At 38.4% G+C, this 26,896-nt stretch overlaps 1 protein-coding gene and 1 long non-coding RNA gene across 9 annotated transcripts; both read left to right on the plus strand.

The window, feature by feature from the left end:
• The first annotated feature begins 80 nt into the window (after window positions 1-80).
• On the plus strand, window positions 81-19,970 carry LOC105679678 (sex-lethal homolog). 8 transcript variants are annotated; one of them, XM_067361221.1, is made up of 6 exons: window positions 81-739; window positions 5,895-6,494; window positions 6,574-6,749; window positions 6,872-6,985; window positions 7,744-7,904; window positions 16,093-19,970. In XM_067361221.1, exons 2-6 carry the CDS (start codon window positions 6,075-6,077, stop codon window positions 16,422-16,424), a joined length of 1,203 nt encoding a protein of 400 aa, XP_067217322.1. In that variant the 5' UTR covers window positions 81-739; window positions 5,895-6,074; the 3' UTR covers window positions 16,425-19,970. The 8 variants fall into 8 exon arrangements, with proteins under 8 accessions (XP_067217322.1, XP_067217326.1, XP_067217323.1 ...); XM_067361225.1 differs by having other exon boundaries at window positions 84-739; window positions 6,113-6,494; XM_067361222.1 differs by lacking the exon at window positions 81-739 and adding an exon at window positions 2,349-2,640 and having other exon boundaries at window positions 6,113-6,494.
• Window positions 19,971-22,131: 2,161 nt separating this feature from the next.
• On the plus strand, window positions 22,132-23,006 carry LOC137001925 (uncharacterized). The gene is made up of 2 exons (XR_010891735.1): window positions 22,132-22,274; window positions 22,522-23,006. It is a non-coding gene; the product is annotated as an uncharacterized lncRNA (long non-coding RNA).
• Window positions 23,007-26,896: the final 3,890 nt, after the last annotated feature.

The raw sequence follows: 26,896 nt of genomic DNA on the forward strand, positions 1-26,896 counted from the left end.
ATCAGTTGTGTAAAACATTTATTAAACAATCCGGGTTCTTTTATCGTTAGATAGCCCCTGAATTATCCCAACCTTTATGACATGATGGCGACCGATTACGATGCGTAACGTGTAGAACAGAACGAGCGTTAGCTGCATTTCGGCGATCCGTTACGCGGTATCGGTGTATCACTCGACAATCACGAGAATACGAGAAATCGCGAGTGCGGAATATTGTTCGCGTCGAAATCTATGTCTACTCTCGGTCAACTAAACTTTGTTCAAGTGTTTTATAAAACAGCGAAAAATAATCTAATTAATCGCGTTTGATTCACCGCATCTTTGCGCAATTTTGATTCTGGTCGCGATTTTCAGGTTAGAATCGCGCAACGGTGTAACCATTGAATATACATTATATATTTGCAATTATAGCAAATTTTGAACTGAAATATTCAGTTTACCTCGATTAGCATCAACCAGCTACATAATTATCATATTTCGTTGCAACAAAATTCTTCGTAGTCTCGAGTTGGTGAACGCGCGCTATAAGTGTGAGTGTATATAAGTATTGTCTGTGTCGAACGCTTGCAATCGTTGGAAATCATTGTGCTGCAGTGGCGGTTGAGAAGCGACGTGAAGAACCCGGTATCGCTTTCGGCAACTGTCGACGATATTATTATTATTATGTATTACAACAGCCTAAAACGCTTAAATGCACCCGGATTTGAAATACGGAGCAGTACGTGAACTTTCAAGGGCGGTAAGTTGAATCGCGAGAGCGAATTACATTTCTTTTACATCCTGCATAATTTGCTTCAGAGCAATGACGCGCTTATTTTCGCGCTTCTTTTTACATTAGTATCATATTTTTCCACATTATCGCTGCGTTTCAAAATTAACTGCCAGTATACAATATACGTGACGTAAACTATAGATTTCCAGGTCTGGTGAATTTCAGAGTGGATTTCGAAACACAGCCTATATATAGGGTTATATTAACTTATTTTTGTATCATGTTAGTATCTCCGCGTTAATTCACTTTTTCTTATATTGGCATTAATGTTACGAAGTATATGTTTAAAATATTTTTTAATCGCAAAGTTGTAACACCTGTCTCGTATCATATCTCTAGATTAATGTACAATTGCGATCGCCACGCAGAGAAAATGAAAGAGAGAGAGAGAGAAAATTTATAATTTTTTACATATTTATTTTTACGTAAATTATGCATTCAAATATGAAATTGATTTATAGCATTGTGACACGTGCCGCGCCAATGACCGCATAAAAGATGTGTCTACTACAAACAATACATTGGCGTCACACAGAGCAGCTCTTTATATTGGGTTGTTTATTTTGCTTTATTTTCATACCCGACCATTAACGCTATATACAGCCGTCCAGTTCCGGGTTTCTGTCCCCACGCGCGATGGCTACACATATATATAGTATTATTTCGAGCCGGGAGTTTGAACAGCCGCGTGTAAAACTGGCGAAATGTCAGAATCTAATCTTTTGTTCCGCAATCAGTCGCGAGCGCAATTTTATCGCCTACGTGAATCATTGTATGAGCAGAACGTGTTGTTAAGACGCGAGTGGTCTTGCTGTAGTCATTTACATTTTCTGATTATGTGGTATTCCGCGTCATGAAGCTGCCGACACACAAAACGGAATGAATAACAAGATAAAGATAATTGCAAGAATTTTGTCGCAGTAATAATTCCATGTAAAAGCATGTATCGTAGAATTATTCTATTTGAACTCCAAAAATTTCTGTTAGCCGCTTAGAGAGTTTTGCGGAACATTGATTATAAAAATGCATGATTGCTAGGCGATTATTTTTTTTATATATATCATTAGGTCATTGTTTTCATCGGAGATTAGGGCGTGTTCTAGTTTTGGAGGGGCGCGAGAATGGCAACATTGATAGCAGGATGCGCAATGCAGCGCAATGCAGTGTCTTCTAATGCGTTTCTTTAATCCTGGGCGAATGCATTGCCAACTGGCAAAAATAATTCCGCGAACAAGTGTGCCATGCATAATTACATAGTATGATAATTATATATTATGTATTATGAAAAAAGAAAAGGTTAAATTACACAAAGTGCAATTCAGAAATTGCTTAATCATGAAGAAGATAATGGTATGTTAAGTTGCGTGACTCCGCACTGTTAAAAAAAATGAGTAATCGTAATTTTGAATAACTACTAACCTAGCTTTGTTTTATTTTGTAGAAAATGTTATGCGAGAGATATAGAAAATACTCTTTATTTTTTACGGCAAGCCATGAAAAATATATGTTTTTTGATATCAGAAATGACACGGCGACGCATCGATGAATGGATTACGCGATTTATTCGCCGCGATAAAGTCACTCGCTTGAACATCGTTGTCGATAGAGGCGGCTGATAGCAGACCTGTTAAAACGCGAGCGTGTAAAACGACCTTGTGGCTTGAAACAAAATACGCAAGACGCAAGAAACGACTATCGCGTATGTGAGACACGGAAAACGGCCTTCCGTTTCGCCTTCGTGTGATCTGTTCGTGACGAAAGTCGCACATTTTCCTCGCATTTCTTTCACCGCCGAGACCTCACCATACGATCGACGTTACGGACGAACTTGCGATGTTCGCTATCCCTTCCTGGGAGGCTGCTTTGAGGTACACATTTTCAATAGTTTTTTTTTTTAAAGCGGGGAAGACAATTTAGAGCAAAATTGAACAGCGAGGTAAATGTAAAAAATTTTTATTTATAAAATTACAATATAAAAGGAGTTAAACTTTAGAAGTTTAATCTCTTCGTGAGAGACTTCCTTTTTATACGATATTTAATGCAAAATTGAAGTGAAACGAATTCAGTAATATTTGAAAAGGAAAATAAACAACTAAATGTATTAAAAGCCATTATATAATGTTGCAATTTTTAAAACCAATTTTTAACTTAAATAGAAACATTGAGTTTGAAAAGAAAAATTCTAGATTAATATTATATTCAAAATTATAATAGTTCCACTTCAGTTTTGTTTATTACGTGCAATTTATAGCTTATGAAAAACCGAATTTGCTGAAAGATGTTTCGTAATAATCTCACGCATTTTAAAGCAAAATAGCACACTTATTTCTGACAATCGTTTATTTCCCGACATATGACAAGGATACGCAGACTGTGTTCTTGGCTCAGATTTTGTATGAAACGCCCGAGTGAGGCACGTGCGAGCGATTAAAGGTTTTATCTCGATTTATATCTACTTGCAATCCATACATCGTGTTTCCATGTTTTACCACCTTTAATTTCGCTATTTATACAGCGATCGATCCTTTTTGTCCGAGAACTTGCATGAACACATGCGATGGTACACGAGAAACTTCACAGTGTCGCGTGTTTTGCAATTTTCTTGCAGAAAAATAGGTCATATTTTGTTGAAGAAATATTGATAGTGTCCTCGTAAAACTAATGCACGCGGAACGAACCGTTCCAGCGATGATATACATGTTTAAAGGTCGACCCAATTTGTGAATTGTCCGGGGACGTAATAATAAATTGGCAGACGATTCAGAAATCGGGAAAACACGCGCCAGAATTTTCAACATCGGGATACTCTCGATTATATTTCCTCATTGAAGTGTAGCAATTTTATTTTCTAACTAAAATTATTTCCCTCTTAAAAATGATTTGGGGGATACGTTATTAGAAAATCAGAAAACGCATTGATATGCACAGATTCATGTATCTGTGCATAAATATTCAGATACAAAGGTTAAAAAGTGTATTATGTTAATATTATGAAAAAGCGGAAGATCTAAATGTGTATATTTCGCATAAATGTGCAAAAATTCTAATCTGTTAAGGAACTAATCTAGAAGTCGTGCCGTCATATGATCTAACACAGGCGGGGATAAAGCAAGCTCGCCTGTCATGAAACTTGGACGCGCGGTTCAAAGTAATCGATGCCTCTCGCTTAATCGATCGCTCGTACTTTCCGCAACATCAGGCGTTCCTTCGTTTAACACAATGCAGCGTGCAGGCGTTTCTCAAACGGCCGGTGAAAAACAGAAAGAGTTGGCAGAAGATGAGCTCGCTCTCTCCGTCCTGAACGCGTGAGCGCGGTAGGATTTAGGCGGGACCTCGCGCTACACCGCGTCGCGCACGCGGCACAGCAGCTGCGGCGACGGCCACCGCAGAATCCGGTTTCGTGTCGAGGTAGTGGGGCAGAGTGCCGCGAGAGGGTGCCGCGCGAGGCAGGTCAGGGCTGGGGCTCAGTCAGTGTGTTTGCGTGCAGCGTGTTGGTTGTACGGTGTGCTGGCTGCATCCTCCCTCTTTCCTTCTCTCGTGCACTGTCGCTGTCGCTCCCGCACGCGTCGCATCGCCGCACAACTTCTCTTTCCCTCCCTTTCTCTCTTCCCTCCGTCCATCCTTCCCGCGCACTGCCGCGTTCGTCGAGGAAGTCGCACAGTTCCGCCGAATCGAACGAGTTACGAGGGAGAGAGAAAGGAGAGGGACCCCGGTGTCTGAGGAGAGTTCTCGTACTCGCAACGAATCCGCGCGGCGCGACGCGGCGCAGCGATTACCGTGGGTGTTCGCTGGTAACGCGCGGCGGACGGGATGCGAATGCTGACAGTACACGCGCTTACATAATTACCCGTCGTCGGTTGTGTGCATTAGCAGCGCGTGACGCGACGCGCGGGAGAGAGCGAGTGCGTTCCACGGACCGTGGTTTCGTTTACGCCGCGTGCGCTCGTCGACTCCAGTCTGCCTACTCTGTATTCTCTGGTGCGTATTCGAAGCAAAAGGTACATATATACACATATACACGCATACGCAGCCCCTCCTCTCCTCTACATCGCTCTGCGTCCTACTTCCTCTATTCAGCGCGCTCTTTCTTGCTTCCTCCCACCGTACGCTATATATCTGTCTCTCTCTCTCTCTTTCTTTCTCTCTCTCTCTCTCTCTCTCTCGCTCTTTACGCCGCTCTCCCTCCACACTCTGACAGCTTGGTCGATTCAAGAATCTACCGGGCCACTCGCGCGCTTTCCCGGGCCTCCTCAAAATAAGGCCAAAAGGTTACGTTCCTCGCGAACTTCGAAAATTCCACCCCATATCTGCCGTTCCCCTTCTGTTCGTCCGCTTATTTTGTTTTTATTGTTCTCTCTCTCTCTCTCTCCGCTTTTGTTGACGACGACAACGAAAGACGGACGTTGCTCGCGGCGTCGTTCAAACGCGACACGGCGACGACTATCATATTCGAGAGTTTGCGCTTTGTAAACATCGGCGAGTACGCGGAAAAAATTTTTTCCCCCCGCTCGCTCGCGCGTTTCAGTTTCGCGAGTGAATGAACGGGCGCGCAACGCCGTTCCTCGCGTCGACACGACGCGACATCGACGTATGAATTCACACGACAGCGCTCAATGAAATTCGATATCGCATAACGCTCAGTGTCATTGCACGGCGGTCGAGTGTTCACAACACGGTGTGCTCTCGAAACGTCACGAATGTTAACCGAACTCCACCCTTCGCAAGCCTCGCCGATGCATTCGACGAAACGGCTTTTCTAAATGTACGCGAAAAATTAAATATTGAATTTCTCTCTCATTAGAATAATCAAGATGTGTTCAGTATGAAACATTTTTAATATGCGTGAAATATGGAAAATTGGACGATCAAGTGTTTGATGTCGAAGTACATCGTTATGCGAATGATTAAATTGGGGCACATTAATCCCTTGAGGTTTCCGACACGACGTTTTTACCATTTGCCAATTCTATAAATTTGCGAAATTTAATTTGCGATTGTAGTAGAGAATTTTTGCAGTATACGTTATTTAATTGCGCCCATTTTTGTCTGTTTTTGATTTTCGCCCGCTCTCTAGTTCTGTTTTGTCCTTACTTGCCTTTGTTTGTTTGTTTCTCACACACAGGTCTGGCATCAATACATATATTGCACATTTATTTTCTATTTATTTTGAGACTGCTTAGAGAGAGAAAGACAGAGATGATGAGAGCATTCGAAAGCGCAGGCTGGCCTACGAGCTTGGCGGCTACGTTGTCGTACGGGGAAGACGTAGTAATGAATTTGTTTATATTTTTTGTATTTGCCGATGACCCCTTCGATGGTTGTTTCGCTGGACGGTACCAGTTGGAGTATACAACAGCAACCGCAAGCTCAGCTGCTGGTGGCGGACTCGTTCGCGCAACAGCAACAACGTCAACAGCAACAGAATCGGATCGTCTCATCAAATCGTCAGACACCATCATCGTCGGCAGGTGACCCGCAACAGCAACAGCAGCAGTGCCGCAAAATGACTGACCAGCGAGAACAGCAACAACAACAACCGCAATCCCAAACTCAGCAGCAGCAGCAACCGCCTCAACAGCCGCCGCAGACCAAAGGCAATGAGGAGCCAAAAACGAATCTAATTATCAATTATCTTCCTCAAAACATGAACGAGAAAGAGCTATACAGTCTGTTTGTGACCATTGGTCCGGTCGAGTCCTGCCGAGTCATGAAGGATTACAAGGTAATTTGTATAACTTATATACACATGTCACATCTCTTTCATATGGCACGTATACGCTGCTAATTTGACATTTGTACAGACTGGTTACAGTTACGGCTTTGGCTTTGTGAACTACGCGAAAGCTGAGGACGCTGCGACGGCGATAAGCACGTTGAACGGGCTTCAAGTGCAAAATAAACGTCTGAAAGTGTCGTTTGCCCGGCCTTCTGGGGAGGAAATTAAAGAAACCAATCTTTATGTTACAAATTTACCTAGGTGATATTGCTTCCTTCGCAATTATATGCAATTTACTGTGCAATTGTACTGAAAATTAATGTGCAATTGTACTGAAAATTAATGTACATTAGTACTGAAGGACACAATTTTTTTCTGGACAGAAACATAACGGAGAGTCAGATCGATGAGATTTTCAGCAAATTTGGAAATATTGTGCAAAAAAATATACTGAAGGATAAACTAACCGGTTTACCGAGAGGCGTAGCATTTGTGAGGTGAGTCGACAATTTGTTTTCCTTCATTAATATCGATTTTTCCACTTCTTAAATGTTAAGAAGATAGAAACTTGTTTTATATAATCATACACGCACATCCATTACATTTATCTGCATAAAAACATGAAGACACGTCGGTTTAATGAATATTAATTTACACGCGGCTTTCGTCAAGTATAAATAATTGCGCGATAATTCGAAAATTGGAACATATTCAAGACATCTGCGACAATCGTGCTATATCGTTGCACAACGCGGCATATATCCGTGCGTGCGTATTTATTTTGCAATAGTTTCCTGCCAAAGTATTTTTGCGCAGCTCTCCTGGTTTCAATTGCATAATTCTGATACGCTCCCTTTAGTCTGGCCCAGATAAGCTGCATGTGAATAAGCTAGGGATACCAGATTGTGGGAAATGGGTTATTCGAAATAACTGTTCTGATCTATGCCAACAGCTGAGCCTCGGTAAAATGCCTTCAAATATGCTGTTACGATTTTATCGAGCCCAGAAAGGCGAAAAAAAACAAACAAAAAAACTAATACAGATTAACGCTTCTGTGATGTTTTTTTACGATCTGAAGAGCTTTTTACGTAACATTATATTTTTTAAATTATTATCTCTGAAAAATTGAGAATTATTAGCTTATAAAAGTAATAGTTAAACATTACAACTTAAAAATTTTTTTACACCAGAAACCACGCGAGATTTTTTTGATGACACGCGAGATTATTTCTTAATTTTTTTTTCGACTCCGCAGATTTGATAAAAGGGAGGAAGCTCAGGAAGCTATCACGCAACTTCATGGTACAATACCCGAGGGTGGATCCGAACCGCTTAGCGTAAAAATCGCGGAGGAACACGGGAAACAAAAAGCAGCGTATTACGCGGGTTGGCAAGCCGGATACAATCAGAGTCGCGGTAAGTAATCTCTTACATCTTGAAAGACCATCGCATTAATAGACTTTACTTCGCGGCCTGGCAGTGGTAATCGATAAGTTTAAAAGGCGCGTTTCTCTCGCGCGCGTCGTTCTTCCCGTTGGAATTCAAAATTTTCCACCGAAGCGGGGAAAGAGCTGGGATTATTGCTGCCAGGCGATGCTTGCATTTTGGCTTCTAGCAGTCCTATGCTAAAGTATAGTTGAAACAATTTGCATTTCTATTACGATTATTATTGCAATATGTCTAGTTTACATAGGAGAGCACTATTGAAACTCGATGTTTATTACAATTATTTAGCTTGATCGAAAAATTGTTGTACTTTTAACGCTATTTGCCTGATATGTATCTTTCGATCGATTATTATTCGATTCTTCTGATCTGCGTATTCGATTTTCCTCGATATCTCCTCAGATTTGGTAGTGTAGATGATTTTTGTACGATTGCAATATGCTTCTTGCCGCGACACGTTTACTTACCGTTGTACCTCCGCGTTTTTTGAAAGTTTTTCACGTCTCACGTTTAGCATTTTTTCAGCTCGATAAAAATCTTTTATTTTTATCGTGCATAGGTAGATGAATACCGTTTGACGTTTAGCATAAGTTGCTATTCATACACATCGTATTTTTCTTTTTTTTCTTTTTTTTTTCTTTTGTCTAACGCTGAAATGTTTTGTCAGATAAGATGGCTGCATCTAAATCAAACCACCACGAGTTAATGCACTAAGCACCTTTTGTGCGCGCACACACACACACACATACAGAGAACCGAAAGGGTGTTTATATTCTGACACGTTACACACACGACCACGTTAAAACGTGGAGAGAAATCTCTGCGAGTGGATGACTGGAGAGACACGTTTCTCGCGTTTCTTTACTCTTATGTCCGTTTTCCTCTTTTCTTTCAACTTTCTCGAAGTTCTACGCATGACTCGATGTGAAAGAAGAGACTCCGCTCTGCTCGAGCGGTCCCCGTAAAATTAAAAAAAGAAAAAGAAAAGAAGAGCCGCTTAACACTAAAACGGTCGCTTGCGCATTTTCATGTCAGTGAGTGTGTTTCTTTTTTTTTTTTTTTTTTTTTTTGTTCATCTCGCTTCGTCTTGTGCATAAGATAAGTGAACAGAACATCGCATTTTTTTTTTGGCTTTCTTCGTTGTAACGTCAATTTGTACAAAGGTTATTTATTTAATTTTTTTTTTCAATTACAAGATTGAAAACGTAATGGAATATTTTTCGTGAAACCAAAGCTACGGCCGGCCGTTCTAGTGTTAAAGGGCTCACTGTACATGCGATCGTGCAAGGAAGAATGTGCAATGTTGTGATAGAAGAGTCTTGCGTGTGAAATCTTGATGACGAAGTACACGAAGTACTATTATGTACACGTCACGTTAGTCAGTGATGCGGCGTCGTTTGCGGTAATATAAACACCTCACCCGGGAAACACAACCCGTTGGCCGCACGAAAAAAAAAAAAATAAATAAATAAATAAAAGAAACGAAAATGCCGTTTATAGAAACTTTGAGTTTTGGATGCTGGCTAGCTGGACCGATTCGCTATCTTCTGTTACTTATTTTTTTCTAGCTCTGCTACTATTGTTCGTTTTTTCGCTTGATACTTTGTTGTAAAGTACTACCGTTGCCCATGTACGATGTTATCGAGCGCACAGTAGCTTCGCGTCCGCCGACATTAAATATCATGTTCCGTATGGCTGTTTGTGCTTTAGCGCGAGACTAAGGCGTTGTTTTTCTGTGTACGACATTCTGTTATATATATTATTTCCTGTATTCAAAATACATACATTTTGTTTTCACAAAACATCGAGTGTACGTTCTGTCTTCCATTCGCAATTCTATTCCAGTCCTATTTCATTTCGAGCGAATCCGGAGCGAGTTAGGCGATTTACGAGTTCTGTCAATGTGTTTGATTATATTTGTTGTGGCTGTTAATCGTAGAATGATGGAATTTGATTGCCGGTTTTCCTTTCCCGAAATTGGTATGTTGAGTTTTTCGGGTTGCAAATTGATTTGGCGATTAGTTCTCCGTTGAGATAATTCGTGCCGAAAATCGCGAAGGCTCGCGCGCGAACGAGAGAAGACACGCGCGCGACTGTCTCTAGCGATTTGGCTGTGATTGATTGCGTCTATGCTTTAGTAAGGAATCCAAGTGCATGATGCTGTGTCCTTATCGAGCCGTTTGCAACGCGCCACGCGTAAGAAACTTATGTGAGAAAGGCGGAGAGGGAGAGAACGAGAGAGAAAAAGCTAATCAATGACGTTTTCATTTCTATGCTTGCCTCGACTCGTGAAGGAGAGCGTCTGTACCCAACGAGGAATAAATATCAGCGCTATGCTCATTACCTTTACTAAAGGGCGAACGCAACGTTGTTGCCGTTGTTGTCGCCGTGCCGTTGAACGTTCCGCAGTGTCGAATGTTGTATACACGCACGGTTGTCCTCGCAATTGTAATCAAAACGAAGATTCCGCGGCAATAAATTCGCGGAATCGAGATTACGGCCGTGCCCGCTCGCGCAATGTGTTCCACCGGTGTATCTTGTAACTGTGCAAGGAACGTTCGCCGCCCGGCGGCCTCGCAATAGGAACGATCTTAGATAACGAATTGTTTGATTCGCCGAAAAAAAAGAATCGTTTGTTAATCGTATAAATTGTATTAAGTTAAAAGTTATGTATAGCGCTTGTCTCGTTGCTAGGACAAACGGTGATTTTTCCAAATTCAATCTCGACTTTAGCATTTAAATTGGTGTCGAAGTAAGGGTCGCAGGACCTCGTGTGTTCCAACAGAGAGATGTGATATGTAAATCTATGTATAAGGTGGAGAAACGGGTGGAGAAGTAAACTGTGATGATCATTTCTTCAATCGTGTCGAAGAATGTGATTGAGTAAAAAGTTATACTTATTTCCCAGAAGCATTTTAGATTGTCTTGTGTAGTTTCGTGAAATAATTTTCCAAACCGAATCCCAGCCAACGATCTTGACGCTTGATACTCTTAAGACGGGAAAGAGTGAAGAGAGACGTGACCACGTTGATTGTGAAACTATAACGGTCTTCGGACAGTCATTCAATCGCGAGAATTATTGTATACCAAAAACACCGCAATATGATTTTTGCTCAACAATCGTAAACTAGTCGCTGTTACTCGACGAGCCTAAGCATTCCGCAATGTATATAAGTCTGTTCCGTAATTTTAAGTCTCTGCGATTTTTGTTATATCCCGAACAGTGTATATTGTCGTCGTCGTATACTGCGAATAATTAATGTGTAACTTTAATAGATTTTGACGATCTATATTTCTTTTGAGAAATCCTTTTTCGATTAGAGATACAGAGTGATTCTTCGTAAGATGTTACACGTAACACGTATGAATCCAATGAGATTGATTTCAACGATCTAGTGAGCGATGATATCTCTTGGAACAGACTTCGCCGTCTGCTACGTAGATAGTATTAATTCTCGACGTATAAAAATGACGCTTTACGCGCGGCAGATCTTGTTGGTAGTTAACGTAACTAAAACAATTCACACAGATCAAATGAATATTTAATAAGCATCGTTTCTCGTAGTAAGGCTCAATGCATTTCTAAAGTTAGTCAAGTAGCCAAAAACAATACTAATATACCACACGCGCATGCTTCCGCAAGCTGCGTTCCAATTGCGCTCTCGGTGGCAATCTCGAGTGAAGTGAGTGAAGTGCAACGAGTATGTTAGCGTATATTTAATAAGTACGACAGTCGATTTAGCTATGCCAGTACAAAATGTTATGCAACGACCTCGAAGTCTTGAAAATTCTTAGATCCAAAGAAACCTTACAGAAAAAAATCATTTCTCCGGAAGGCAATTCAACTGCACAATTGTTGCTTCCGGAAATCGAGATGGCTTTATATAATTGATTTTGATAAATTAACGATCTTGAGAAACCTGAGATAAAACCCTGAAACATGAGACCTCCTCCGACTTTCTCCTAAAATTACAGCTCCGCAAAAACACACTCGAATCGATGCGAAAGAAATTACAAATAGCTAAATCGATTTTTGCAGCATATCGAATGCACACACAATATCGTATGCCAGCTATCCACACCTACCAACACCTCGATATCGCACGTTAGCTGGTTATCAATGGATATCAGAACACCTATCCGTTCGCCACGAATGTTTGTCCGAGTATATCTGCGACGCGACGCCACCGAGGATATTGAGCAGTACCAGTAGCTAGTTAAATAATACACGTGTTGAGAGATAGACGAGATACTTGTAGAATAGAAAATTCTCTTTCGCGGCGACGAGCAATTCTCGCTGTTAGACACTTTTGTCTCTCTTTAAACGACCGAGCCGGTGAGAGGTGGATCCTATGAGCTAGGAGGAGTAATATATATATACATATATATACATATATATATATATGTCCTTCAAACCCTGACAATCGTCCATCCTTCGTGGATTTATCGCACCTCGTCAATTGCGTGCGACAGTGGAAAATGGAACGCGAACCCACTCTGGCCGCGATGACACGTTCGGTTTCGTCGTCGTAAACGGAATTCCATAACTGAGCGAGATTTCTCGCTAATAAAATGTGTTGCTTTTTTTTTTGTTATGTAAAATAAAAAAATCTTTGTAGCGATAAGAACGTGATCTACGTAGTTTTTAGTTATTTATTAATAAAAATCGTTATTATATTGTAATGTTTTAGGTTTTAGGTTAAGCTGCCTCTATTTGTCTAATGGCTGCAAAAGTAGTTAGAAAACGCTGCCTGGTATGATGATGTTAATTGAGTTTTGTCATAGGTGCGAGTTTAGATCATCCTAGACGCTTCACATATCATGATTTTTATCACGCGGGCAAAAAGACCTCGTCTGTTCGCGCTTCCATTTTCTTCCGTCTCGCCGTACATCGCGTTTACGAGAGGGAGGCCCACTTTCACCTTTAACTGGTGTTTACCCCTTAACGAAGTATTTCATAGACGATAACTGTGAAATTATGTTACGTATAAATAAGTGCGGAATTAATTGTAATAGGCTTAGATTTTTCCAAGAATTTCGAGAAACTTTTACGAACGCACAAGATGTTCCGAATCTCAATTGAGACACATCAATGTTATTTCAAATCAACGAAGAAAAAAAATATATAAATAACGCTCGAGGGCCGCAGATAACGTCACCAGTTAAGGGCTGAGATCCTAATCGCATAGCGCGACCGAGGACACGATCCACCTTGCTCAACGTAAGATATTTAGATGCTTCTTCGTAAGAACGAGGTTCGCGAAGTCGAAACTTTTAGGAATTTAATATTGCGAATGCGCCGGCGTTTGACCCGCTTCGGTTGCTGACCGATCGATCGTCGAAGAGCTGTGAACTGATGGACTACATTTTTAAACCCGTACGTTCGCATGTAGTTTATACGTTGAGTATCGCGCGAGGTAAAAAATTTTGTTTGCAAATGTACGATCGTTAATATTTTTGTAGCTGTTTACAATTTTTGTTTTAATTTTTAGCGAATAATTTAACAAACGTAGATTAATACCGTGTGAAGAAGTTTGTAAAGAGGTAAAATTGTTGTTATTGGAAAAATAATTTAATATTCTTTGGCGATCGATTAATCAACGAGCCGATACATAATCTGTTGCACAGAGCACGATCGCTATTAGACGATAAGGAAATTGATTAAACGTTGAAAACTTAATCAGTAAGGTAGACAAATTAATGTAAGGCGTCTTTCCACTACTGTTTAAGCCTCGAGAGAAATTCCTGTCGTTTTTTCGTCTCTCTAATCGCGGACAATCTACTGATACGTAATATACAATTAGCCTAGATTAACAAAAATATCGAAATATATTGCAATATTATTTAATTAAGTGAAAATACATAAATTTAATAAATATCCTAATATATTTTAGTTTAATTATTTAGTTTTAAATATAAAAATTTATGAGCTCAGATGTCCGCAAAGTTTACAAATGCGGCATTAAAAGTTATATTAAAAGGATAAATATATAATAGCAGCATTATGGATATCAGAATTTCGTGATATAAATTTGCGATTGGAAGTCTGAAATGCGACGAGGACTCGATTTGGCGTTATAATCGAAAGATGCGACTGTAAATAGGTTTAACTTTAAACTGTTAAGTAGTAAATTGTAAGGTCTAATGGATCGAAGAATGTGCGAAAAATGGTTAATCCCGAAGTCCAGTAGTGCTAACGATGGCTGTGATAAGGATAAGCAAATACTAACGAGAATGCAAAAAAAAAAACACACTGAAGAAACAAGCGAATTAGCGAAGCTTATCTTCCTCTCTTTTCAACTGATTTTTTTTTTATGTCTATTTCAATTAATTTTGATCACTGTACGCACATATACATCTGCAATGTACAATTCCGTTGGAAAACTAACAGCGAACCGCAGTACAATGAGAGATCAGCTTTTTCGTAGCGCCTTGCCTTAGTCGACGCACAATGTTAATTACTGTTAAATTAGTAAACGATACCAGGGATGTTCAGAATTGTCGCATTTCTCTCAGCTGAGAGACGAGTAAATTCTCCAAATATAATTAGGCAAAGTTGTGATCTTCGGCATTTAAATATTTTTCTAATTTACTGTAAATTAAATTTTTTACACACCGTAGATAGTTCTATGTGCCACGAATATTTAATTTTGTATTTTTTAATATTAAATAACTTCTAGTTGATTATTTCATATTGATGATAAATTATTCTTGACTGAAAGAAAAGCGATAGTTTGAAAACACCCTGTTCTCGAGAGGGGAAGTTTGCCTTTTTCAGCCCTCGGTTGAGAACGCCCGCGACATTCTCGATGATATATCCATCGTATTTTTCTCTTGTTCACTACGAAGTATAAAGAATATATATATATATAAAATATATATATATATATATGATCTACGCAAATTTTGAATTAGCGAAAATTAATCGTCGTTAGGCGAATCTAGTGTCACGTTAACGGCACACATACAGACACACATTGAACACACACACACGCGCGCAAACACACGCACACACACACACAAACACACACACCATACAAGCGTTATAGAGAGACACGCAAACTATAACACATTATAGCAGTTACAGATCAATGTTCGTATCTCGTTGTACGGATATTTGTATTTAAACGTGTTGAAGCATTAAATGTAAATTATTGTATTGATCACCGCTTTTTGTGCTGATGATACGATCGATGTATCCTTAAAACCAAAATTTAAGCGACAAATTGAAAAAAAAGGAGAAGGAAAACTGTATCAAATATAATGGCTCTCTGTGATACTTTTATACGTGTTCGTTTTTTCACGGGGATTACGCCATTGAAGAATCAAGTGTTCGAAATCGGGTTGCAAGCGTTGCGTTCAATGAATACTTTTTCTTTACATCCCGATTTTGATGGAAATTTTTATACTCTTGACAATCGGGCAAGCTGAGGTGTGATAAAACTTCCTTCCGCGAAAGAAAGTCATCAGGACAAAAAGTATACTTCGGAGGATCGACGTTTTGTGAGAGAGAAAGAGAGAGAGAGAAAGGAGAAAACGCGTCGTTAATGATCCTCCGGAGATCTTCTAATCAGCATCTTACATCTTTCCTATTCTCGTTGCCGCAGCCGCGAGTTTCCTCGCTGCGGTCGCTCGTTAAATTTGATTAAAACACTAGAAACCGACATACCGAGCCTAAGTCATTCACACGACCCTCTTTCACTAAAATACGCCCCTTCTTCGCTTTTCTAACACCTCCGAAAAAGTATGGCAAGAATGCATATTTTACAATAACGCTGCTTCCTTAAATAATATCTATTTATTTACAAGATAAGTACAAGCAAATGTAGTAATGATTGGCTCCAATTTTGCTCACGAATTCACCGTAGAACAAATTTTCAATTTTATGTATTTCAAAGTCTAAAGATTTAGTAGATATAAATCTAATAATAAATTTGTCCAAGTATAAAATTGCAGTTGAAAATAAATTTAAATTTCTTAGCCGATGCGAGACTCAAATTTATGTATTGATGATCTATAAAGTCTCAGCACGAAATAGAATATTTCAAAGGACTACATCGCGTTAGGCAAAGAAAGCGAAGGAGCAGCGTGACGCCGGATCAATGTCCTCTGCGTGTCACTGCCGACTTTCAATCTCAGGCAAAACCGAATTTTCCAGGATCGAGCGGACTCGGTGGAGTCGGCGGGGGACGGGCTCGGGGCATCGGCGGGGGCCCGGGGATGGGCATGGGCATTGGTGGCGGCGGCGGAGGCGGCGGCGGCGGTGGCGGCGGCAGCGGTCCGGGTATGCTGGGCCGAGCGGGCGGATTCGGGCCACGCGGTGGCGGGCCCCATGGCGGCGGCAGCAGCGGCGGCTTCCTGGGCGGAGGCGGCGGCGGCGGCGGCGGACCGGGGGCCATGCGGATGGAGAAGATACATCCGCACCGATTCAATCCGATCGGCATGGGCGGCGGCGGAGGCGGCAGCTACGTGCAGTCGCACTTCTGGTGACCGTCGCGATGGCGCCACAGCGGCAACGACGACGGCGACAATGGTTCGGTTACGAGCACTGTCATTACGTCGGTCGCTGGCTGAGGCCCTTTTCTCTTCTCGTTCCGTTCGGGACTGTTCAGATTGTCATTTGGAGCGTGTCGAGGGCTGAGAATAGGTCGGGTGAAGACAATGGAATCGGATACCTGCAGAGTGCGCGAAAAAGTATTTAGCTCGGTCGGTGGGCGCCAATAAGAATTTTCTCAATTGTGAAGGAATAGAATATTTGACAAGTTCTGTTATTCAACGACGCATGTTGTCGTTGTTTTAAAGATTAGTAAAAGAATGTGCATTTTATTAGTGTTAGTGTTGACATTAAGATCGATTGATTATTTTTTTCACGAATTATTTTTGTATTTTCGAGATCGACGGGGGAAAATTGTTGTATAGTTCTGTCTTTGATTTTAAACTGCAATACTGTACGCTCTTAATTTATTCACTTTTAGTATACTATTATAAAAATTTTTAATGATGGCCGTAGTAACTTATGATTTATTTAAACTTACAATGATGGTTCGCAGCTACTGCTGCCTTAATTTTTGGTATAAAATTTTCTCGCATCGCGCATACGTATGCACGCGTCGTATGTGAAGATAAGCAGATATGCGATTTCAACTGTCTACCCGATTTTTACTTCTCTTCTTCTACCTCGTGCGATCGTGAAGCTCAACAGGAAGTAAAAATCTGCACGTTGTTGCTTTTTACGATTATGTATCTAAAACTGTTTATGTAAAATTATTTGTCAGAACTTTCAATTATTGTGATATTACTTTTATTTTGTTTGACAGTATCGAAATATTGTTAATGATTGAAATTTAATATATCAAATATTGTTATAATTTTGACATATAGAAGGGAAATTTGGCATTATAAGGGCAATTTGACATTCTAAGGGAAATTTATATTGTATCACTATAATTTATATTGTATCACTATAATGAGCCGGACATCGCTCTAGCTTTACGATCGCTCGATCGCTCGAACGTTCATGGACTAGGTCGTTCCAATTCGTCAATGTGCGGCTTATATTATTATGCAATAAGATAAGCGTCAAATAACGGTGTTCCCGACGAGCTCATCCCTCGTGTTTCGACGGTTCTGAGGGGGATGAGACAATTCCGGGGCGACTGCGTTGTATAAGAGAGCTAAAAGTTCTACGTGTTGTTGTAGATTTCATTTTTTTAAATGGTTCTAACTTGAAACTTTACGAGACGTTTAATCATAAGACAGTTTTATCGCAACTCGGGAAGTCTTGGGACGGGGAGATACTATGACGTTTCCCGTTCGACGCGGCGCTGGATATCGGTGGCAATTCTGTGGCGAACAAAAATTTGTACATTTGTGAAATATGTTCTTTTTTTCTGTTTAACAACTAGGACCTCGCCTATTTCGTGGCGAGAAGGAAGTTCTTTCAGGAAAATCCAATACCTGCAGCAAATGAATTAATAATATTTTTAGTTAAATATCTACGAAGGCTTGTCATAAGATTGAACGTTTAAGCGTAAAAAAATTTCAAGATACACGCTATCTTAAGTAATATTTATAATAATATTGAATACAATATAATTAAGCATTATTTATTTAACATAGAATCGGTAAAAGTAGAATTTTATTAAGTGAAATATACTTCCATTCGCCCACATCACATTTATTTTAAAAGTGTCAGAAATTTATGTAGTTAACGATTTTTTAAATCGTAATTCTTTTATTTTACTAAATTTTACTAAATTACTAGTTACTAAAATTTCTTTTAGATTCTCACATTCGTCTCGCTCACGTACATAACATTTAGGTATTGGATCTTCTCAATGGGCATGACGATCTACGATCGAATTCGAAATCGCTTCAGTCCGACGGGAGCCCGAGATTACGCAATTCGCGTATGTTGTTAATTTAGATTTACGCGAGTTGTGTGTGTAAGCACGTGTGTAAGCTCGCTTAGAGAGAGAACAGGGAATGAATGTAATTTATTTTAATATTTGAGAGCAGTATTAGAGATCGCGATCTTTGGCAAATCCTTCTAGTAAATCCTTCTAGTAAATCCTTTTTCTAGCTGTGGCTAACAAACGTTATTTAAATGTATTTAATTTTATTCAATATATTAGTGGCATTTTTAAAAAGCAAGAGAGTGAGAAAAAAAATATTTTAAAATATTTATGTAAAGTCGTCAAACAATGATCAAACAATTGTCAAACAATGGTCAAACAATTCCGAATAAATATCATTAGCAACTGTATTTATCTTTCGTTAATTGATCGTTTAGTGTGCATCAGTTTTTATTAAGAATAGTATTTATATATTATTAAGTGTGAGGTATACATTTCTCTTTTGGCCTGTTATCAAAATTCTGGTATGTGTCACGTGTACTTAAGGTCTGTCGCGATTAGTGTTAGAAAATTAGCACCGGTGAATCTCGTGAGAGCGTTCGATTTCTTATGATTATTAAACAACCATCGTTATCCCTCGCCGCCAGTGGTGTACATAGACGTGTAGGGAGACTCGACACCGTCACGACACCTTATAGACGAGATGAGACTGACTTTTTATAGGGGACAAATTTTAAGCGAGTACGTTGGAGCCGCGCGTGACGTATATTTAGCTAAAAAGGAAACAATAACTCGAGCTGTACTTGCGAGCTGACAGCGCAAACTGTCTATGAAAATCTGTGATTTGTACAAAGGAGAATAAACGAGAGGTCGGTGATCAATCACATTTTAGAAAGACAAAGGGAAAGGAAAACGTCATATTTTACATTATACCTAAGTGCAACGATTAAAGCAATTTTCAAGAAAGATACAAGTAGAACCAGTCGCTCTACTGATAAAACATTAACGTCACATTTTGCAAAATCTTAACTTGACATCTATTTATTTATAAAAAAAAAAAAAAACAGAATCTGTTGCTTCTATGTTAGATATTATTTAGTAACATTCTAAAAGTTACCTGAATGTAATTACTATTATTGCAATAATTATTATATTACTATTATTATTACACTACTATCATCATCGTCATTACAGTTAAGCAGTGTATAACTAGACAAATCGATCTGCAGGCCAAGTAACATAATTTATTTATCGCATTAATATAACTATCATTCTGCAGGAGAAGTATGTGTATGTGCAAATTGCCGAAATTTATTTATGTAATCATTGACGAGAACGTTATGCATTAACGTTTAAATATCGAAGTAGCGAAACGTGCTTGATTTGCAGAGAATCGACTACAAAATTTGTAACGTAAATAATGTGCAAATGATGACACACGATGAACGACATTCGTTGCAGAATTGGGACAACACGTACATTACCGCAATTTATAAATTTGTGCATAGAAGAAAAAAGAAACATTTAACGAGGATTGGAATAAATTTTAACAAGGAAACAGCAATTAACACTTCACTATGTGCATTGTGATGTCGTCAATGGATGTGTACCAAAAGATTGAATAAAAAAATACTGTCCGCTGGGAAGAGGATTCTTTACAGCGAATATTTTATGAAACTTACGATGGAAATCTTATTTATTTGAAGGTAGAGTATCAACTCTGGATCGTATTTCAAAGACAGGATACAAAAGTGTCGAAAGGTTACTTGAAATTTATTTAATGAGAGTATTTTATTCATTTAATCTGAAATCAAATATATTACAAATTTTGATTTTATTCGTTCAACGAAAAAATAAGATGTGCCATGCTTTGCAAATAGAAAGTGGAGCAGGCGAAACAATTATCGAATCTGTTGATACTTTGAAGTATTAAAGTTTAAAAATGTTCTGCGAATAATTCAGATTTATTAGACCGCATTCTACGTGGTTCCATCGATGAATTCGATCAATCACAGTGTTGCCCTTCAAAAGGCAGCTCGCATTTAAATTAGCAAAGTGCCCTTTGACGAGCCGCAGCGTAATCGTTCGATAATATCTTCACTGCAAGACTGTATATTATAAAGATTCACTATACATAATTACGAATATTTGTGTTATAAAAATATTGATTAAAACTGCTTGTAAAAAGATCTAAAACTTACTCTTATAAATTACTGCAAATTCTTACAAACAACAAACGCTCGTACAATATAACATTTTTTTTCAAGCAACAAAATAGTTGACTTCGCATTTTCCATCCCATATTTTTAAAAATAATTGTACATTTTAGCGATCACAGATATTTTTAAGATTATCACACAGAATAATTGATTAATGACTTAAAAATTACGTTCTAGCGTCTGTCTACTTTTTATCATGATTACTCGACACTTTAGGCAGAGCTTTATGCTCTTCACTGCCGCTTTGCGCGCTCCAATTAATATTACTCAAGACTTCACGAAGAGATTCACGGAGGGACGATACGAACGGCAGCAGGCACGTTTCTAGACTGATAATTTCCACGTTCATGCGACGAACTTTATAACAACAAGTACCATTCCACCCACAGGATGTTGCGGCCTAGAGATTAGCCAGCAAACTCATGAAAAGGAAACAGGAAGGGGCGGATAGACCGAGATATCACCTTCGTGAGTTTATCCTGAAAAGTGATTGTATTTTTTTCTTTACTATTTATAACAATGAATAATTAATGCGTATATCTTTTAAAATAACTCTGACGCCGATAATAAGAAAGTTTCCTTAAACATTTTAATAGCGATGAAAAAAAGTACTTCAACAGTCACAATTTTCACGTAAACAGACTCACGTCACGTAAACTTTCACATTTCATAATTCTGATTTATTTAGTCATTATTTAACACTCTGATATCAATTTAACAATATTATATTAATATATTTTTCTAAATACAATAGTGATAAAGAAAAATAGTTTAATGAATATTCACGGCCATAAAAGAATGCAGATTTTTGTGAATACTTAAACTGACATAATTTTGTTCTGTTTTTGAAGAAATTTATAAGAAGAATTATAGTTTAAAAACTTGTCAAGTATATTCAGTACGCACGGACCGTTCATTAAATGTTGAAAAATAATTATTTATTTTAATTTATAATTAAATAATTTTTTATTAACTTTGGAGGACCCCAACTTTCTCGCCGATCATTTTTCAACGTTAGTTAAACGGTTACAAGAAATTTGTTCGGTTCGTTAGCCATTCTTTGATAATGTTTTTTTCGGACTGCCCTTTTCAACCGTCGATCCCTATTGAACCAACCGGAGTTCTCCCCAGGGAATATAGCGAGACATTTGTACATCGCACACATCTGTCCCGCGTGTGTTTCACATTGGCAAGGCGCTCTCATCGTAGTGCTTGAGAATAAAATTACTTATCGTTACGCATTAGTTAATAATTATTCATTCACGTTAATTCATTAAATTTGCAAAAGTGTTCCCTCGCGCAATTAAATCCCCGCTGTATTATTTATTTTCGATTAAAAATAATAGAGATAAATGTAACTATTATCAAAAGTGCGACGTTTCTTTATAAATTAAGCATTATTACTTAATTGATCATTTTTATTTTTCTTTTATGGAAATATTTTACATGTTTTATATTGAATACAATATAACAAAATAAATTATTGAAATTTTCAGATAGCTTGAGTACTTGGACTATATTGTTTCGTGGATTTTATATTCCTGACAGAATTTCTGCGATTTCGCAACGCAAGAAACGCAAGGATAGCGATAAACCGCTCCTCCCGACCTCTTCCTAAGTTTGCTGATAGATGGAAATTCTTATCGCACACGGTTGCTTGTTACATCAGTTGTTTCACGCTACAAAAATAGAAAGAAAAATAGAATTTGTGAAATAAATCATATTCACACTCGCAAGAATAATTTATTTTATATTCCGAAGTGAAGGTAACGTAAAATTTAATTTCTCAATTTTAATTAAATAAAATCAGTTCGAAGACGCGCGAAGTAAGTTAGATTTTATCTCCGAACATTTGATTTAATATTCGTACGTACAAAAATATTTAATGATGCGTATTAAGGAGTTAAATTTAGCAATAAAATTTGTTTCGTAAATATTTGTTTAACGATATGATTAAATATGTTAGTCTATGTTATGTATTGTGTTAGTTTTATTACGTATTGTGTTGCACAGAGTCAGCAGTCGATGATTCATCCGAAAAAAAGAATAGATACTTTCGATATCCAGCCATTGTCGATTTAGCTGAATGAAAGAATAATATATGGACCATGATTATTTATGAAATTCGGAGCCATTAGCATTTCGGGTCATCGGAGTCATCTTTACAAGTTTCACAAGGAATTTACAAGTTTTATTCTACAAATCGAGTTGGTTGAGTCAGTATGTGGCAATCGCTTGTCTTCTTTATTCCTATATATATATATATTAAACTTGAAAAAAAATTTTTTGGACAATTAATATCTTTATTAATTATTCATTTTGCTTATTCTGTCTTTAATTCTCACATTTTGATTTCAGTTTTACAACAAAGAATTTAAAATTGATTTGCCTTGAGTAAAATTAAGCTCACGTTTCTGGAACGCTGCGTATAGGCCGAAGGCCTCTTTGTGGACTCGAATTTACCATTATAATTTCTGATTAGCGTGATAGGGGTCAGACGTTCGGAGCAAAAAGGGAGAAAGAGAGAGAGAGAAAGAGTAAGAGGAGAGAGGCGAGTCTCCGCTCGAAGCGCATTGTTAGGATGACTCATCACAGTGCTCGCGTTTTAGTTTATTTTTCTCGCAGCCGAATAAACGCGAATCCCGATAATACGCTGCGGCTTGAGGTCAGGTTTTTTAATGCTCGTTTACGCAACCGCTGTACGATAAAATGCGCTCCCTCGATTTAATTCATTCACGCGGGGCGATCATGCGCGCGATTCTTTCGGCCCGAATCTTTTTATGAGAAATATGATGTATTCGCATAAACGTAAATCTGCGCAGCGGATTCTCCCGCGAATTTTGTGCAGAAAGCACACATTTATATAGTTGCATTCTTTTAAATAATTATATTTAATTTCAAATAGAAAAAGAGAAGATCTGAATATAAAAATATACTGTACGTGAGATTTTATATGAAAAATTCAGAATTGCGCTATGCGATAAATGTGTGTGCTAAATTATGCGCATCTTTCATTTAAAATTGAGAGAAAAGTAGGATAAAGAGATATGAATATGAAACTATGATTTATGATAAGGTGAAGAGATTAAGTTTAATGATGAACCTACGTTGGATGCAAGATGAGAATGCGCTTTAATCGAAAAGTTGAAATATTCAAGAGGATGTGGGTGTAAAAATAGAATTTTGGAGCTCTGCTTGTGTTAATTGTAAGTCGTCAACTAAAAATCATCCAATGGAAAGTGTCCCAAGTGTAAAAATATATGATTTCAATATGTTCTCGGTTACAAAAAAAAAAACAGAAAAATCCATTGTGACAAATCGGAGCAGAAGTTACACAATGACTTTTAAAATTCTAAGTATTTTCCACTGCTCGCACACACGACACCCGGTGTATGACAATCCCGCAGGAGGAAGATACTCGTTTCCGGGCGGCGCGATACTAGCGGATACCAGTGGGAAATTCCAACCGCAAGATTTTTTTTTAAATAACGATAACAATTCGGTATCGCGGTGTGCCGCGACGTGCGGTTTGACCTCCGTTTTCCGGCGCGCGCAAACCAATGACGCCGACCGCCGCACGCGGCATCCCGAAGACGACTGGAGAAACGGAACTGCGGGAGCAAGCGGGGAGGTAACCGTCGCCGTGACGGCATGAGGGGAGAAACAGTAGACACACGTGGTGCCCATAGCTGCAGCTGCAAAGTTTCGTAAGGTCTCCAGAGAATTTCTTCTCATTTGTATAAATTACAAAGTAGAATCACAAAGCGAGATCATAGATTTATGATAGCAATAAGATCACTGTAAAAAATTACTGACTGACAATTCAGACAAAAGTGTTTGAAGTTTTCTTACAGTCACATTGTCTGAATTTTCGGACAGAATATTGTCTGAATTTCTAGCCACAGTTCTCTGAATTTCTGATCATAGTTGTCTGAATTTCTGGTCACAGTTGTCTGAATTTCTAGCTACAGTTGTCTGAACTTCTAGCTACAGTTGTCTGAATATTTCTGATCTCAATGCCTGAATATTCAGACACTTTTGTCAGAATTTAGGTGTGGTTTTTTAAAAATACTAACAATATATTTTGGTTTATGCAAGCGAGAACATGTACGCGCTTCTCGCTTGCGTGGGGCTCGGGAGTCGGGAACCCGGTAGGAAACATCGCATCACTGAGTATACTTTAAATCAAAATATATTGTTAGTATTTTAAAAAAACCACACTTATCCGAACTTGTTTTTCACTGGTATACATATATTTCATTAAAAAACACAAACACCACATGATCATAAAACTTTTCGGATGTAAGACTGATGACAGAGAACGAGATGTAAGTCGTAGTCGTGGACGTATGGTAAGGCAGAGAAAAACGTAAGTCGTGAAACATATCCACACAATGGCTGCGTTTGGGGAGCGCGCTATCAGCGCTATTGTGTCATTCTATCCTTGTTTCTGTCTAATGAACGATAAACATAGAATGATGCGATAGCGCTGATAGCGCGCGCTCCTCGAACACAGCCTTTGGGCTGCATTCGGGGAGCGCGCTATCAGCGCTATTGTGTCATTCTATCCTTGTTTTATATCCAATGAACGATAAGGATAGAATGATGCGATAGCGCTGATAGCGCGCTCCTCGAACACAGCCTTTGGGCTGCGTTCGGGGAGCGCGCTATCAGCGCTATTGTGTCATTCTATCCATGTTTTATATCCAATGAACGATAAGGATAGAATGATGCGATAGCGCTGATAGCGCGCTCCCCGAACACAGCCAAATTTTTGGACACCAATTCTAAATATTTCGGACAGACGCGCCACTATTCTGAACTTGCAGAGAAACTACTCTGATAATTAAGACAGATTGTCTGAAATTACTTTCAGGCACCCAGATCTGAAAATTCAGACAAAAATGTGTCTGAATTTTTAGGCAATTTTTTACAGTGATTTCGAGAGATACAATGTTGGAATTGCGAGAGAACGAAGCTAATGCCTTTTACTTGCACCGCGTGTTACATTTATTATGTTTATCGCGTTATATATAGAATTAGAAATATATCAGTGATAGATTTGTCATACACTCAAAAAAATATTTCGCTGATGTAGTTAGATTTCTAGATATCGCAACAAGAATGTATCGCTATTTTTCGTATCTGTGAAAACATTGTTTGTCACATATAGAATTTATAACAGTAATGTTCTAGCAATAGCTTCTGAAAAATTTAGGTACCATTGCTAAATGTTATTCATTGCATGATCTAATACGTGATTAATCTTATATGGATAGGCGCTTTAGCTTTCTTTTTAAAGTTCACAAACAATACAGATATATATTCTGTTTCTGTCATCTAAACTGATTAAGTAATTACATATGCAATATCACAACAGTTGCTAATCATTTATCTGTTTTAGTTAATTTTTTACACCTAGAAAATTTTAGCTATTATTACAAGATCATTTTTTTAAGTGTAAGAACGAAATTCTCGAAGAGATAAGGTTTTGACAAAGGCGAGGACTATCGCTGGTAGATCGATCGGGGATTGGGATTGGGTCAAAGGGCACTGTCCTGCGACACGAGGGGACACGATGGAATTTGCATTTCCTGTCCACGATGAATAATTCCAGACGAGACCGGGTCGTGCCGGTCGCACACGTTTTCGAATTAAGTCCCTGCACGTACTTGAAATCGGGGCCCGAAGTATCAGCTCGCGGGTCCCATCTCGTCGTCAACATAGTCCTATAGTTCTCAAATGTGACTTCGACTCGATTACAAAACAGAGATCTTACGTACGATATAAATTAAAACATACACAATTTCAAACTTGATTTTTAATAAATATAATAGAACAGCATCGAGAGCCGTCGCAGGATGTTAGTGTGCTAAATTTTTAATTTATTTTCATAAAGAATTTTTTAATAAATTAGTCTACAAGAGACAGTTAGATTGTACACCGATCTCAGATCGAGATACCTAATGTGTACGAAATTATAAATATATTGTTCTCATATATCGAGAAACATTATGTAAGTTAACATTAACTTAAGGTATCTCGATCTGAGATCGGTGTACAATCTAACTGTCTCTTGTAGACTAATTTATTAAAAAATTCTTTATGAAAATAAATTAAAAATTTAGCACTAACATCCTGCGACGGCTCTCGATGCCATTCTATTATATTTCTTGAATTTATAGGGCATTTACATTATATGTGTTGATTTTTAATGTCATAAAAAAGAAGTTGAAATCGATCGATCTTACAAAAATTCTTGCCTTTATGCAAATTTTATCTCTTCGAAAATTTTATTTCTATCTCATACAAATAAATTAGTAACACATTTTTCTAGCTGAATTTATATTTCAATGCGAGAATAATTTCTACTTTTATTTGCGAGCGC

Source organism: Linepithema humile, chromosome 1, assembly GCF_040581485.1.
Source record: "Linepithema humile isolate Giens D197 chromosome 1, Lhum_UNIL_v1.0, whole genome shotgun sequence".
NCBI lineage: Eukaryota > Metazoa > Arthropoda > Insecta > Hymenoptera > Formicidae > Linepithema > Linepithema humile.

What these genes read in the sequence shown, in the direction of transcription:
- LOC105679678 (XM_067361221.1), top strand. Translation starts at nt 6,075, where the DNA reads ATGACCCCTTCGATGGTTGTTTCGCTGGACGGTACCAGTTGGAGTATA. An exon ending in GAGTCATGAAGGATTACAAG is followed by an intron (nt 6,495 to 6,573) that starts GTAATTTGTATA and finishes ACATTTGTACAG; the next exon opens with ACTGGTTACAGTTACGGCTT. An exon ending in AGAGGCGTAGCATTTGTGAG is followed by an intron (nt 6,986 to 7,743) that starts GTGAGTCGACAA and finishes TCGACTCCGCAG; the next exon opens with ATTTGATAAAAGGGAGGAAG.